At 36.8% G+C, this 14,523-nt stretch overlaps 3 protein-coding genes across 3 annotated transcripts; 1 reads left to right on the top strand and 2 right to left on the bottom strand.

Annotated features, from left to right (window-relative positions):
* Nucleotides 1-1,039: 1,039 nt before the first annotated feature.
* On the bottom strand, nucleotides 1,040-3,197 carry LOC127971784 (forkhead box protein I1-like). The gene is made up of 2 exons (XM_052575010.1): nucleotides 2,431-3,197; nucleotides 1,040-2,118 (listed from the first exon to the last, which is right to left on the bottom strand). Exons 1-2 carry the CDS (start codon nucleotides 3,023-3,025, stop codon nucleotides 1,556-1,558), a joined length of 1,158 nt encoding a protein of 385 aa, XP_052430970.1. The 5' UTR covers nucleotides 3,026-3,197; the 3' UTR covers nucleotides 1,040-1,555.
* A 757-nt stretch (nucleotides 3,198-3,954) lies between these two features.
* Nucleotides 3,955-4,935, top strand: LOC127971052 (synaptonemal complex central element protein 3-like). The gene is made up of 3 exons (XM_052573814.1): nucleotides 3,955-4,066; nucleotides 4,301-4,409; nucleotides 4,489-4,935. The coding sequence occupies exons 2-3, from the start codon at nucleotides 4,301-4,303 to the stop codon at nucleotides 4,674-4,676; spliced, it is 297 nt and encodes a 98-aa protein (XP_052429774.1). The 5' UTR covers nucleotides 3,955-4,066; the 3' UTR covers nucleotides 4,677-4,935.
* Nucleotides 4,936-7,051: 2,116 nt separating this feature from the next.
* On the bottom strand, nucleotides 7,052-12,418 carry LOC127970872 (lymphocyte cytosolic protein 2). The gene is made up of 15 exons (XM_052573562.1): nucleotides 12,140-12,418; nucleotides 11,481-11,543; nucleotides 10,992-11,038; nucleotides 10,458-10,523; nucleotides 10,333-10,361; nucleotides 10,199-10,233; nucleotides 9,904-10,105; nucleotides 9,725-9,795; nucleotides 9,559-9,622; nucleotides 9,419-9,484; nucleotides 9,275-9,293; nucleotides 9,130-9,187; nucleotides 8,676-8,750; nucleotides 8,300-8,455; nucleotides 7,052-7,374 (listed from the first exon to the last, which is right to left on the bottom strand). The coding sequence occupies exons 1-15, from the start codon at nucleotides 12,215-12,217 to the stop codon at nucleotides 7,249-7,251; spliced, it is 1,155 nt and encodes a 384-aa protein (XP_052429522.1). The 5' UTR covers nucleotides 12,218-12,418; the 3' UTR covers nucleotides 7,052-7,248.
* Between the last annotated feature and the right edge of the window lie 2,105 nt (nucleotides 12,419-14,523).

The following is a 14,523-nucleotide window of genomic DNA, read 5'->3' as shown; positions in this document are numbered from 1 at the left end:
GTCAGTGTCAATCATTACAATTTCGTGAATTACGTGACTCATGGAAAGGTAATTTATCAGATTCCCTCCAGTGTTGAAATGTAGCTGTCATCCCAAAAACTTGGCAGAGCATAAGTTGGCTGTTGGTCCTTTTAGCAGCATGGAAAACAAAACATTTATTCAAATCATGAATGGGATACACACTGAAAGCTTGCAAAAGCACTTCCTACTGCATATAGTCATTGACTCACTGTGTTTCAGCATGACTGCAAAAACTCTTGTTATAATCTCACATTGACTTTAGTAGAGATGTAGTAAATCACAGTATGTTTATATTTGACGACCAGAATGTGTATATATATACATATATATATGTATATATATATATATATATATATATATATATATATATATATATATATATATATATATATATATATATAGTATATTTTATTGTTTTAGATTGTTTATCAAACTTACAAATCTATGAAATGTTTTAAGAATGCTTTTTGAAGCCACATATTTAAGAATAATGATATTCCCATCATCACGTGAATTTTATGGAAATCATAAAGCAGAACATGAAGGAATCTGTTTACTATCATTTACCATCTGGCTGTATCAGTTTTCTGTTAACTAAACAAAAATATCAAGCTCTTATCTCGAGCAGCCAATGTGCTGTCTTACAACATATTATCTCTCATGTCATCATCACATGAATACAAATGCTGACAAATTTTAAGTATAATTGAAGCACTGCCAAAAACCATGGGCTCAGCAGTAGCCTACATAATATGAAGTGAAAGTCTCGAGAGAAAAAAAGGGAGGAGTTATGACAGTTAGAGTGACCTGATGAAACTAGTTCAAGTTCTTTCAAGGTCATCTTTTTTTTTCTCTCCCATGGACAATCTGAGATAGTTTGATTTTAATACAATTAAAACGGATTTGTTTTGAATAAAATACAAACAGATTTTCTTTAATAACATTATTTAACTGAATAACATAACAGTCAGTTTTAAATTTAAATATATTTTATTAAAAAAGAAGCAATATACACCCAAAGACCTCATAGTAAAATAAAATAATAAAATACACATTCACACATACCCAACTTTACAACTATACATAAAATGCATACAATACAAAGACTGACAGTATCATATGACAATACCAGCATACAGCAGAAGAAAATCTGCTTCACCGTGTGTATTTTCACTGGAGTTTCTCTGCCCACATAAGAAGATTCATCTGTTCCGTTTCATTACAGGTGCTTGAATTCGGTGTCAGTAATATGAGTTAAGTAAGAATTAGATAGGTGCTTAAAATGGCCAAGTCAGAGCTGCTGGTAACAGGGGCCTTTGCTAGAGTCAGCCTGTCATATCTCATGCTGACTAGGCCATTTCTATGGGAATTCATTCGTATCTTGTGCCCACAGAACTCAAAGGAGTTCAGTTAGGCCAAAAGCATGGTATACTGTAGTTTCAGGAAGACAACAGTTTTTTTCTTCCCCCTAGAGTCTGTGGTGTGAATTGTTCTTTCTGTTTTTTTCTGTTTTGGCTGTCACCCGCTTCCCTTCCTATACCTCTGTGCCCTCCCGAGGGTAAAGAATGCTTGTCGAGCTCAAACCAGGGTAGAAATGCCCATTAAACTGACTGAGAACAGGCCCGCTGTAGCCTAAAGCAGAATGGGAGGGTGATGGGGAAATGGGGGGAGGAGGGGGCAGAGGTGATGCCCACTCGGACACTGTGGAGCTGGGGGAGTAAGTGCCAAACCCTGTGGGTTGTGAAGCTCTCTGTGCTCCGTCCACTTGCAGACTGAGTGCAAAGGGACGACTCAGGGGATCTCCTTCCATGTCGAGAGAACCAGCTACACCAGACATCTCGGTCAGGAAGTTGCTCAAGCATGGGGATGGACCTGTGGTTGCGGGTGGAGGGACCTTTTCAGGCGAAGTGGAAATGTCAACAGCTTGATTTTTTGGGCTGCCCCTGCCACTACTGTCTCCTGACTCTGAGCTCAGATTCCCTCCAGAATTGCTTTTCTCTGGGATACTGTCAGACTTTCTCTTCCTCTTGCGTCTGAAGTTGCCGTTGTCAAACATTTTTTCACAATTCGGATCTAAGGTCCAGTAATTTCCCTTGCCTTTAAAATGAGAGATAAATTGCACATTAAATACAGTCAGATTATCAAAGAAATCTGGTTATGATATGGTATCATTAATTATTTATTAAAATGCTACAAATAAAAACTATTAATTTAAATATATTCATTACATACATTGAATATTAAAATGAATCAAATTGATAAATATAACTTTTATATTTATATAAATAATATTTAACTAAGAATTACTGTGTAATTTGTATATAGTTTATTATTAAGACTTTACAATTTTAGTTGTGAAGATTTTTTACTTGTTTTAATAAATGAGAATCAAAGAGACAAAACACTCACCTGGATCATCTTCATCTCGTGGAACTTTTTTGAAACAGTCGTTTAGTGAGAGGTTGTGACGAATAGAGTTTTGCCATCCTGCTTTGCTCTTGTTATAAAAAGGAAAGTTATCGGCAACGTACTGATAAATCTGACTTAGAGTGAGGCGGCGATCTGGGGCACCGTGTATGGCCATCGCAATAAGAGCTGAGTATGAATAAGGTGGCCTGACCAGCTTCATAAGATCCTCCTGAGAAGGCATGGAGAACCAGCTCAGTTCACCACCAGGACCACCTGGTCCCCCAGGTCCCAAATACGGCCTTTGTATGCCATAGTGCTGGGGGACAAAAGGAGGTCCTGCAGGGCCAGGTGGTCCACCCAGATAGGGATTGCTATTCATACCCGGGCTGTTAAACCACAGGTAGGGGTTAGGCGATGAGGCGGCGTAGTCTCCAAGTTCGTATGAGGAAGGATTTGATCGCTGTGGACTCGGCAGTGATGGTGGTGGATAGTAGCTCTCGCTGTACAGACTCAATTCTGGAGGCTCCTGTCCCAAGTTTGGGAACTGAGGGCCACATCTCGTCGGAGACTGACCTTGAGATTCATAGGATGTCATTGTTTAGTGATCCTGATGTGCTCCACTTGGAAAGTCTTTCTCTCTCCTTCGCTTCCCCTGTAATGACCTGTAACGTTACTTCTTTTTTACCTTTTGGTCCAGGAATATTTTCAGTAACTACGATTTTTCCAGATGGAGTTGTCCTGCGTGTGTCCTCTCTTAGTGCTGTTATGCTTCCTTCTGCTGTTTCAACAACATCATCTGTTGCACCTGTTTTATTTATGCATAGGCTATGTAGCACCGCCTAAGTCCCACCTTGTTTAAACCTTCCACGTGCATAGGCTCTTCCTGAAACAGCCCTCATAACCACCCACCCACCCATCCACAAACCAGCAGCACCACCATCACCTGAAGGCGTTCACAGGGTTTAGCCTGACACACTGGAATTTTCTGTTACGAACCACCTAAAACCCCTGAAAACATATTCTTGAAACCATTTTTTTCTTCATAACTTTAACATCTCAAAATATTTTATGAACAACAAGCACTTACTTACTGAAGGAAAAGTTTCAGTTCCAGCTTTTATTTGTCAGTAGAATGGTGTTTACATTCTTCTCATTCAACCCTTCTGTGTATCCACCACCATCAAATCATTTCCCTTGTCGAAAATGTTGGTTGCAGTTAATTAAAGCATGCAAAAACATTTTAGCTAAAAGTGCTTAATGGTAAGTGCAAACTGAATTGCATTGGTATTATTATATAACATTTATTTATATGTGTTCATGCTTTCATTTAGATGGCCACGCCAGAACGTCAGAGATGACGTCATGATGTCAAATAATCTATTAATCGTTTTATTAACATTTTCATTGAAACGAACACTTTTAAAGAACCGATTCGTGTAAATAATTCGTATGTCCTATTACTGAAATCACGCTGATATTGTAATCACTACTGATACACGCTGATAAGGTATTTGAGCGTGCACGCGTGAGAGAGCCGTTAAATCTACGTTGCGCGTGCCTTGCTCGAGTAGCTAACTATCAACAGCAATAAAACACGAAACATTAAAAATTGTCTGCAGTTCGTTACATTTCCAAGGTAATTTGCTTAAGTTATGCGTTTCTATTCACTCTACATGTATATTCATTTTATTGACGTAATTTAAAGCAACTTTTTTGAATAAATAGAAAACGGATTGACGAAAAACGAGTAACGTCAGAGTTGATTATGTAACATTATGTTTAAAACGTCTTATTTCATCGTGAAAATGTAACTAATTTAGGATACAGAAACAATAATCCAGCGGGAGTTACAGAATTTGCTGTTTTTTAGATGTCTGACCATATGTCGAGTGTGCAATCATGTGAGGACTTCAGTCGTGAGAGGTTACAACTAAATCAACACTTGGAGAAGATGACTGAACAAATGGAGAATGCTTCAGGTAAATTTAGATAGCAAAAAATACTGTTTTGAATATAATAATAATGCTGTGAATGAAAAATCATTTTCTTTGTCCTCAGTTAAGTTGTCCTGGATGGCCTATGATATGGTTGTGCTACGGACCAGTCCAGATCTTGCAGAATCCTTCAAGTGCCTGGAGAATGAGTTCCTTAAGTGCAAAGCTGTTATTTGTGGTCCCACAGATGGACAAGATAAAAAAACTCATCCAGCTTCTGAAGAACCTAATATTCCCCAAGAAAAAAGTTAGAGTTTCAGTATAAAACAGAGGCCTCTAATAGGAAGTTGTTAATGGTGTTAAAACTAATGGAGTTAAATCTGCCAGAGTTGTTTGGTGCCACCATATAGGCTTTTTGTAATTTAACATGATTTGATTCCCTCATACAAATAAATACAAATATCAACAAAGCAGACATCCTTATTGTGAATCTGATTAATGCAATTCATTAAAATGCAAAAAAGGGGATCTGAATGGTTTTCTCATTACATCATTTTGTATGCAGATTTCTGTGTTCATCCAAATGAGTTTAGTGATTTATTGTGTTTACACTTTCGGAAAAAGTTCCTAAACTAATAGACAAATCTTATTACAATTATTCATGAGGATTGTGAGAAATGTGTTGCATCTAGCATGCTAAAACACTGTTCCATTTTTAGACCTTATTATGTTGTCATCCATTTGTGACCCTGGACCACAAAACCAGTGTTAAGTCGCTGGGGTATATTTTTAGCAATAGCAAAAAAAAAAAAGAAAACAAAAAAAACTGTATGGGGCAATGCAAATGCAAAATTATATTTTTTACGTTTCTTACCATAAATATATCAAAACCTAATTTTTTATTAGTAATATGCATTGCTAAGAACTTCATTTTAACAGCTGTTCTGCTCAGTATTTGTATTATTATTTTTTTTGCACCCTTAGATTCCAGATAGTTGTATCTTGGCATTTAACCCTTCCAAAGTGCACACACACAGCAGTGAACACACACACACGGAGCAGTGGGTAGTTATTTATACTGCGGCACCCGGGGAGCAGTTGTGCGTTCAGTGCCTTGCTCAAGGTCATGTCAGTCATGGTATTGAAGGTGGATAGAGCGCTGTACCTTCACTCCCCCACCTACAATTCCTGCCAGCCCGAGACTTGAACTCGGAAGCTTTGGATTACAAGTCCGAGTCTCTAACCATTAGGCCACAACTTTCCCAATTTATGACTGGTTTTGTGGTCCAGGGTCACATTTAAGACAGAAAGTGACCATATAAATGGTAATACATAATTATCCTTACCTCTGTCTGTAATGGATTTACTGATGGAGTCTAAGGGAAATTCCACCGAGAACAGTGACCATGGTGCCTCAGATGGCCTGGATTATATTCTGAAGCAAATGGATTTGTCGGAATTGATTGACCAATTGGAAGGTGAATTTGCTACGTTACAAGTTCTTTTTGTGAGCATAATTTAGAGACTGTTAGTGACTGTTGGACCTAATCCCAACCTTATTTTACTAGATTTTTCAACAGCATTGTAAAATTACCTTACGAAATGTAATAATAATAATAATATACACTTTGAAAGTCCTCTGTGCACACTCATGTTTTGACAATTTTGAAATGTGCTGGCAGTTTCATAGTTCCTCTTTTTTTTTGTGTTGGCAGAAATTCTTCTGGTGGCTTTGAAATGGGTACTGCATGAACTAATTTTGAGAATGGAACATGTGGCACCCTTGCCAAGGGTGGCAGTTAACGAGAAGTCAGCGCTAAGACATTAATCTGTGCCCGCCGTCAATGCTAACACAAACATATCAGCACTCGGAACATCCTGCAAATCCTCCAGGGCTGTCAAAAATGAATTTTATGATGTCATAGAGCCATTGGGTTTGGCAAGAAAACATGTTGGCTACATCTATTGCTGAGCCCTGTATATCCAGTTAAGTAGTACTAAACATCGTTGAATATTTCGACAGTTACGTGTGGATTAGACCTTCTATAGTCGTATTAAAACCTGCTATAGCCTTATTTTAGATTGATTACTGAAAAATGATAATGCACTGATAGATTTTCCTTTTGGGTGTACGTTAACAGTAACCTTTGCATAATACATAACAGAATGCTTCTATTTATGCACTTTGATTACAGTAAACATAACCTGTTGGTGCTGGTTATGTTTCAGTCACTCAGAATGGAATGAGAGGGTCTCTTCTTGTGTTCGTCTTGCTGTATTTTCAACCACTACACTCTTTGTTTTCAGTGAAGATCCAGCTGCTGCAGTGTAACTTGACCGTGTGCTTCACACACCCTGATAACATGGCTTGTCTCCAGGCTGACGTGAAAACCCCAACATGGTTAAGCCATCAACAGACGAAAGAAGACTAAATACGTAACAAAAGAAAAGTGCTTTTTCACTTAAACATCACAGTTTATTCGAAAACATGGTTCAAACTCTAAAAGCATTAGGGATATTTAATTAAGAACAGACAAATATACATTTTCAGAGTTGATAATAATAAGTACAGTTGCCTCCAGCTAACATTAAGTCTAAAATGCCTATTGATTTTAACATTGAAAATTTAAAGATGTAAAGATGTGTTTAAAGATTTGTCTTTAAAAAGTGTACACAGTCATGTCTGATCGAATTAAACTGAATATGATTTATTCATTTAGTCATGCACTTCATTTTTTAGTGCTAAGATATATTGGTGTTGATTGGCAACATTGCAGTTGCACCATTTCACAGACAGCGTGTCTGAATTCCATCAAAGTCTGTTTGACACTGGAATCCAGTCAGTATTAGCTATATACAGTAGATTGCTCTTCTGCTTTGTGGGTCAGAAACCCGCCGGGTGCATGAGGCAGCACTGCCGATGAAGTCCAGCTCCACGCTCCGCTCCGTCTATCAGAATCAGTGGGGTATTCATGTGGTGCGTGATCATGTCCATGACACTGGAGAAATTCTTGGACACACATATAGTCGATCATTTAAGGGAATCTCACAGAACCAATAAAATCACTGCTGATAATCTAAAACACAGTCTTCACTCTAATTAACCCTAGTTAACCCTATAAAGCTTACTGTATCAGATTTGATTCTAAGGCCTCCAATTTATCAACAATTTATCAAAACTGTTGTACACAATCTGCTGCATGCCTTCTGTCATCTACTTGATAATTTATGTTTGTTTGTTTTTTCAACGAGCAAAAGACTTTCTAAATAAGTATATAAATATAATTCTAATCTCCTTCAGGCTGTGGTAAACATGTAAGAATATGTATATGTAAGTATATGTAAGAGCAACTTTTATACCTTAAGTAATATTCCAATATGAACACTTACTATACTGAAGCAACTTAGGTTTATTTGATTATTTGTACATAATTTTTTAAAAAAATATAAACTATGATTAGGAACATGTATTTGTATGTCTCTTAATCATCTTTGTATTGCATATCTTTGTATATCGATATATCATTATTTAGATGTAGAGTAACAGAATAATACTCACATAAAATGCTTTAAATATTAGTTATGTAACAAATATCTAATTTAATTACATGACAAGCTGTCAGAATTTTAGCTTACTTTTTGATTGTTTAAATAGCTGCAACTGCACCAACTTGAATATTTTTTTCCACCTTGAGTATGAGGTTCATATCCTTCTATATCACTTTTATTGTACTATAAGAGTCATAAAAGCCTGATGTATTAAATTTGATACTCAACATAATAAACACAAATGAACCCTTTTTCATGTCTGATGAACTGTTTAATAAAAAAAAAAGTGATTCTTCTAAATACTATTTTATACGCCAAGCTTTACAGGGTTAATCAGGACCTTATTCATGACTGACGTTTCTGTCAGAATCAACAGATGCCATTACCTCAATCCCATTTAGGCCCGTGCCCAGTGAATATCCATCGCTGTTTCCAAGGAAACGGATCTGGATGTTGTACACTTTTTGCTGGTGTAGCACCATGAGTGTGTATGGCTGCTCTGTGCAGCCCTTTGAACTGTCTCTCACCAAGAAAGTGCCATCCTAAAAAAAGATGTCTTCATACACTTTAGGTTCTCTATTTTGTCTCTCTCTCTCCATATTGTCTTTCTCTTTATATTCGAAGGCCTGCATTTTTCATTGCGTCTTTAAATTACAAATTAATTCTGAGGGTTTTTTTTTATATTCACATTTTGTAATAATTATTTATGAAGGAAAGGGTGCATATGATATCATTTTAAAACATTCTAGTTGTGGAACTCACTCTTTTAATTTGTCTGAGTGAGACTTCGGCCTGTCCTCGTGACATTTGCCCGACATACCACCGTGGATCCATGTCCTGGGTGCATAAAAAACATTCAGCCTTTACACTGTGGACTAGCATGTGTTCGCTTTTATTATGACATTATTACAGAAAACACATTTTATAGTTTCTATGATTAAAAATAATGCAAAAGAGATGTAATCAATACTAGGGTTACATTTATTTTGTTTAGCTTCCTTGCTATGATTGAAAACAATGCACAAGGCAAGACTAGGTTTCAATTTCTTTTGTTTAGCTTCAGTGTTAAAAAAAAACAAAAAAAACGCAGGACCACGTGTAACAACAGTGCCATCTTGTGGTCGTCCAGTCTAATTGCGTGCTTTAAATTCCTGGATGGTTTGTGCGATTGTGAGATGCTTGTTATGTTTATTAGAGGTAATGTGGTTGTACTCACCTGCCCCATCACTTCTACAGGTGGAGGAGGAAGATCATCCCTCTGTTGGATATTAAATCTGTGTTGGAGATTGAAATATACGTTGGTACAATACTGCTCTTTGACTTTAAAAGAATGAATGCAAGATATTGATAAAGATACGCACCTTTTTGTGGGTAAATTTGCTGATTTCAAAGCCATTTGCAAGGGTAAAAATGTAATTAAGTAAAAAACAAATGTTTAGTGATATAAGCATACCATACAAAAGGTGATACAAATACAAAAAGAATGGTAGCTGATTTGCCAATACCTTTTTTTGACGGAGCAGATGAGCCAGGTTTCTTACTCCGATCTACCATTGGCAAAGCAGGTTTGCCTGTGGATATGATTTGCAGAACGTTCAGAGATCATGCTTTCATATCAGAGGGATTTGAAAATGAACTCACTTACTTTGAGCGGGGGGAACGAAAGGCCTGTGTGGAGAGGGATCCGGTCGTGATGGAGGCTTAGGTGTCTGAAAGTAAAGACAGTCATCTTATGCACAACCCAATAGTTACAGCATTTACAGTAAAAAGAGTCATTAAGATGTATTAATGTTAAAAAGATCTTTACTTACATTCAAAAGTCCTCTGGGATGAGATGCTAACTTGTTCTGATTTGGTCTTGCAGAACCACGTGGGCCGCTGTCTACACACCGCCACAAGACAGAATGGGTGAGTGTATCTTACTAATTGAGATACATGGATTCTTTCATTTATTTACATATAAGTGATTTGTGTTAGTATTGAGAATTACCTAAATAATCACCATCACCAAGAGGCTTGGCAACACGAAAGTGAGACGGTAATTCAGAAGGTGTTTCGGCAGGAGGCGGTTCATAGTCGTCATCTGCATTCTCATCATCTTCAGTATCACATGATGCTGCACATATGTAGTTGTCTTCAAACGCATTACTATCATCTGGCTCCTCATAGTCGTTGTCACTTCCATCTTGGTCCTGGAAATATCAATACACATCTTGCATTTCATACTAAGATCCAAAAAAGAGTGTTGAGATTAATTTTTAAAAAAGTATAACATGGGGACTTACAAATTCATCAGAGTCCCAACCTCCTGGACTAGGTTCTGCGATTATTATTTTTTTTAAAGGAAATAATGTAGAGACAGTTAGGTAGTGTGCATAATGGGTTAAGTAGTGTAACCATGTAGCTGCACAATAGTTACCTTGGTTTGGAGGCATCCGATGATCTGATCTAGTCAAGGCAAAGCATTAAAAATTACAAACTCTCATGCATGTAGAGACAGTTCAGCTTTGTTTATTAAGTGTTTGAAAGCCTGATCTTGCTTACCTATGAAACAGACCCTTCTTTTGTTTGTTATTCTGATTAATATCTCTGCAGATCTTCGTGATAAATCTTACAAATAGAAAAACAGAAGTAAATGAATATAGAACAATGCAACAAGAGAAAGATTACCACAGGTTCAACTGACTATTTTGAATATGTATTATAATAGTATTTGGAAGCGAGTTTAAAATACAGATACATTGTGTAAGCAGTCTTACTGGTGACTCACTTAGAATTCTGCCTGCAGGCTTTTAGTTTTTTTGTCTTGTGTTGGACAGTTGCTATAATAGTGTTTCTGTAGCCCAAACAGTAGAGAATGGTGCTAGCAATGCCAAGACCATGAGTTTGAATCCCAACTCATGAAATATTCTAATGCAATTTCCAGCCAGTGCAAGTTGCTTCAGATATAGACGGCTGCCAATACAGACACGGCAGAGCAAGAAAGCACATGCCCTTTATCCCAGCCAATATCTTTAGTTTATACTGTTTTACCATATCTGGGAGATTTTTGATCTTGACGTTGAGCTTAAAACTCACGGTATATGTGTTGCGGGGAACTTCTTAATGTCCTTATCAGTCATGTTCTAGAATAAGATAGAAACAGGAATTATTTGTTCTATATTGTGATTTGGCTCGTCTAAGTGTACTTTTATGTGAAAGTCTGTTAGTTTATTCACCAAAAATGTTTCAAGAAGGTTGTGTCTTTTTCTTTAGAGTGCAAGCAGAACATCTGATTACATTACCAAACAATATTTTTGCCATTAGTAGTAATAATCCAGTGAGATATATGTATGCACAATGAGTCCAACAACAGACATTTTGGCCCACACAATCTTTGAGTACATCATTAAGTGATTACATTTTTTCGGTGAAGAATCTAACGTACTTACAACCTTTGCACAGTATTGTATACCGTTTATTGATGGGTTACATACAGCACAATGTAGTGCATGCAATACAGTTTAAATTGGAAGTGAGATTGGTCTGAGTTTTAGTGTATTTATCATAGAGACAAAACTCATTTACCAAGAATCTTGCACCACTCAAATTGCTTTTCTTCACCACTCTGTCACACCCCAACAGTTTCATCTGAAAACAGAAAAAAGTGTGATGGCCGAAAACTGATCTGCAGTCACACTTTGCTTTTAATAAACTCACTCAATGACATTTGACATCAGCATGTTTTAATTTAAGTACAGAAAAAAGTTCAGGATTTTATATAAACACACAACATTTTTTCTATTTTTTGTGAATTACATCTGTTTTGAACAGTTTCGACATGACATTTAACTGAATGATTGCAATAAATTAACCGGGTCCATTAGAAACTTTACACAACTTTTAAATAGACAGTTCAGAAAACCACATTGCGTGAAAATCCATCAGCCACACTTCAAGCGCTGCAACTGAAGAACACGAGTGTAACTGTAACAAAGATCTCTAAAGATTACCCTATCAAAGAGCATTCAAATTCACATTTGACCACTGAAGGCATCATTGTCATAAAAACCTCAATAACTTTAGCTAGCTGTGTTTTAGAGTCTAGAAGTGTGCTTAAAAGAAATGAACTAAACATTTTGTAACTTTTTAACCTTGACAGCTGCTTTTAAGACATTTAAATCTTTCTTTTTTTTTTCTTTTTTTTTTTTGTCAAAAGAAAAATAGGATGAATTTCAAATACTCACTTTTTTGAGATAATCAGCCAAGTTTGCAGAGTTCCAGCTCATCACCTCTGACTTGGATGGTACACTTTCAAAACTCATTGCGAATGGATTGGTTGTTTCCCCAATACAGTGGAAATGGACTGCTCTATAACTGCAGATGTTTCTTGCTGTTAAGTTTTTGTTTAAGAATCTATGATGATAACTTTTGCTAAAAAGTATACAGCTTTGCTGAAAGTTGCAAGGTGCTTTTCTTGCTTGTGGCTAGTTGGTCTAAGACTGAGTGTGATGATACTATTGACGCAGAATAGCAGGCTCTCAGCTCTCTCTGTTTCCTGTAACTTTGTATAGAGGAAGTGCCTCATCACCAAAGATGTGAAAGTCAAGACTTTCAGAGCATGACTATGAACATTATATACTTGTACATAACTGCTCTTTTGAGGCCCTATAACATAAATATATCAGAACTGTAATAAATCTAGTGTGCATGTTTAGTTATGAGCAAAAACATGTTAAAAGCATTGCAAGGGTTTCAAAAGTACACTATTTATAGATCGGACACATCAAAAGCAAATGACCTCACATGTTCTTAGCATGAGCAAATAACTAGGCCATGACCGCAAATAAACAATCAGATGACAGGAGATTTAGATGCATGCAATGCATTCCATTATTGTAGGTCAGTAAATGCCCGGTCCCTTTTCACCTTTTATGCATTGCATTTTCCAAACAAACAAAGTAAATATCCATTTTAGGAACAATACAGCATGCATTCTAACACCAAGATGAGTGTTGAAGGCCAGCAGGACTAAAAAAGTGAAGAAGCTGCTTCCCCAGGGTGCTTTACATAGGAAGGAACTTTTGTTGTGAATGTTTTAGGTGTTAAAGATCTTAAAGATGACCACATTTCATTTTACACATTTCATTTTTTCTATAGGTACATTTTTTACAGTGTGCTTTATAATTTTTTTTCAGAATTGGTGATATTTACAAAACATGAGACCCAAAAGATCTGAAAAAATAAAAATAAAAATAATAAAAATAAAAGGTAATTGGAGACACTATTTCAATCTTTCTACTTCAAAATGTCACATCTAATTCAGTGTTGCTTGATGATTCTCTGTAATAATTTGTGAAATTTACTAGTGATACTCCTACATATTTTTTAGTGTAGGAGGCACAAGGAATTAACCTGTCATCTAAAAGAAAGCCAATAAACTAGTGCCAGAAACCTCTAATGAATGACAAACAAGCCAAGGAGTCGGCACTTAGCCTGATATAGAGTGTGGCAGTTCTTCTGATGAAGAAACGGCACATTCCTTGTCTTTGTCATGCGCAAGTGGAATCCTTAAACTAAAAGGAAATAGGTCTTTTGTGGAGTGAAACAGACTTGGATCAACGGTAGTGCTGGGGTTTTGAAGTGGTAAAACCAAAGGGCTGCACTAGATTACAACCTGATTCTATCCATATGAAAGGTCTGTAAAATAAGAGACAAGGAGGGGATGGGAACGGGGGTCATAGCTGAGATGACAACAACATGCTGTATTTGAGGGGATGGCCACTTTGTTCCTTATTCATTACATCTCAGCAGGGTGGCCTGGGAAAAAAAACATAGCATCCTGAAAGGCATTTTTTTTTTTTTTGTAAACTTTCAATCTGTGTGTGTGTGTATATATAAATATATATATATATATATACATCAAACTTTTAATGCTATTTTTATTTAAAGCAATGAGTGCTATTATTTAGTCAAGTAGCCTACCTTTTAAATATCAAAAGTGAAGTTTTGTCTTATAACATGGAAGTAGCCAAGGGAAGTAAATTAACTCACTGTAACACACTACAGTATTTTGAGAGTCCCACCCCTATCCTCTAAGTCAGACCCCCATTGGAGCTAATATCCCATCATTCATCAGGCCAGACAGTTTGGCAGATTTATGGCATGTCCCACTGAGTAAATTGACTATGTGTCAAGTAATAGGCTAACCAAGTGAGATATCTGCTGATAAATTATATAAATACAAATGTCATGATTAGGTCATAACATCCAATTTGGTAAAACATAATCACTCTATGTTGACACACGAAGCAGCCTAGGCCTGGTTTTGCAATGTAAATGTGTCCTCAACCTCGTAACGTGACTAATAATTGGATTCAGCTCTTTCTCTTTGATTTATTTACATGCATCGCGGTGACTTCCGCAGGTGTGATTATGTACACCAACACAGCAGTAACGCGGATTAACATGCCAAACACCTTCCAGCGGTGGCGTGTTTCCTGCGGGCTTTGTCTACACTTTTGTCACCGGGGCAGCATACTGTCCGTGCTGGCCGCATATCAAAGTGCGCCAGAGTCTAGGCAAGGGAGGCGCCTAGGACCAAATGTGACAAAGTTAATCCATTTAAGAG

Source organism: Carassius gibelio, chromosome B14, assembly GCF_023724105.1.
Source record: "Carassius gibelio isolate Cgi1373 ecotype wild population from Czech Republic chromosome B14, carGib1.2-hapl.c, whole genome shotgun sequence".
Classification (NCBI taxonomy): Eukaryota; Metazoa; Chordata; class Actinopteri; order Cypriniformes; family Cyprinidae; genus Carassius; species Carassius gibelio.
This window is presented reverse-complemented; position numbering and strand designations above follow the sequence as displayed.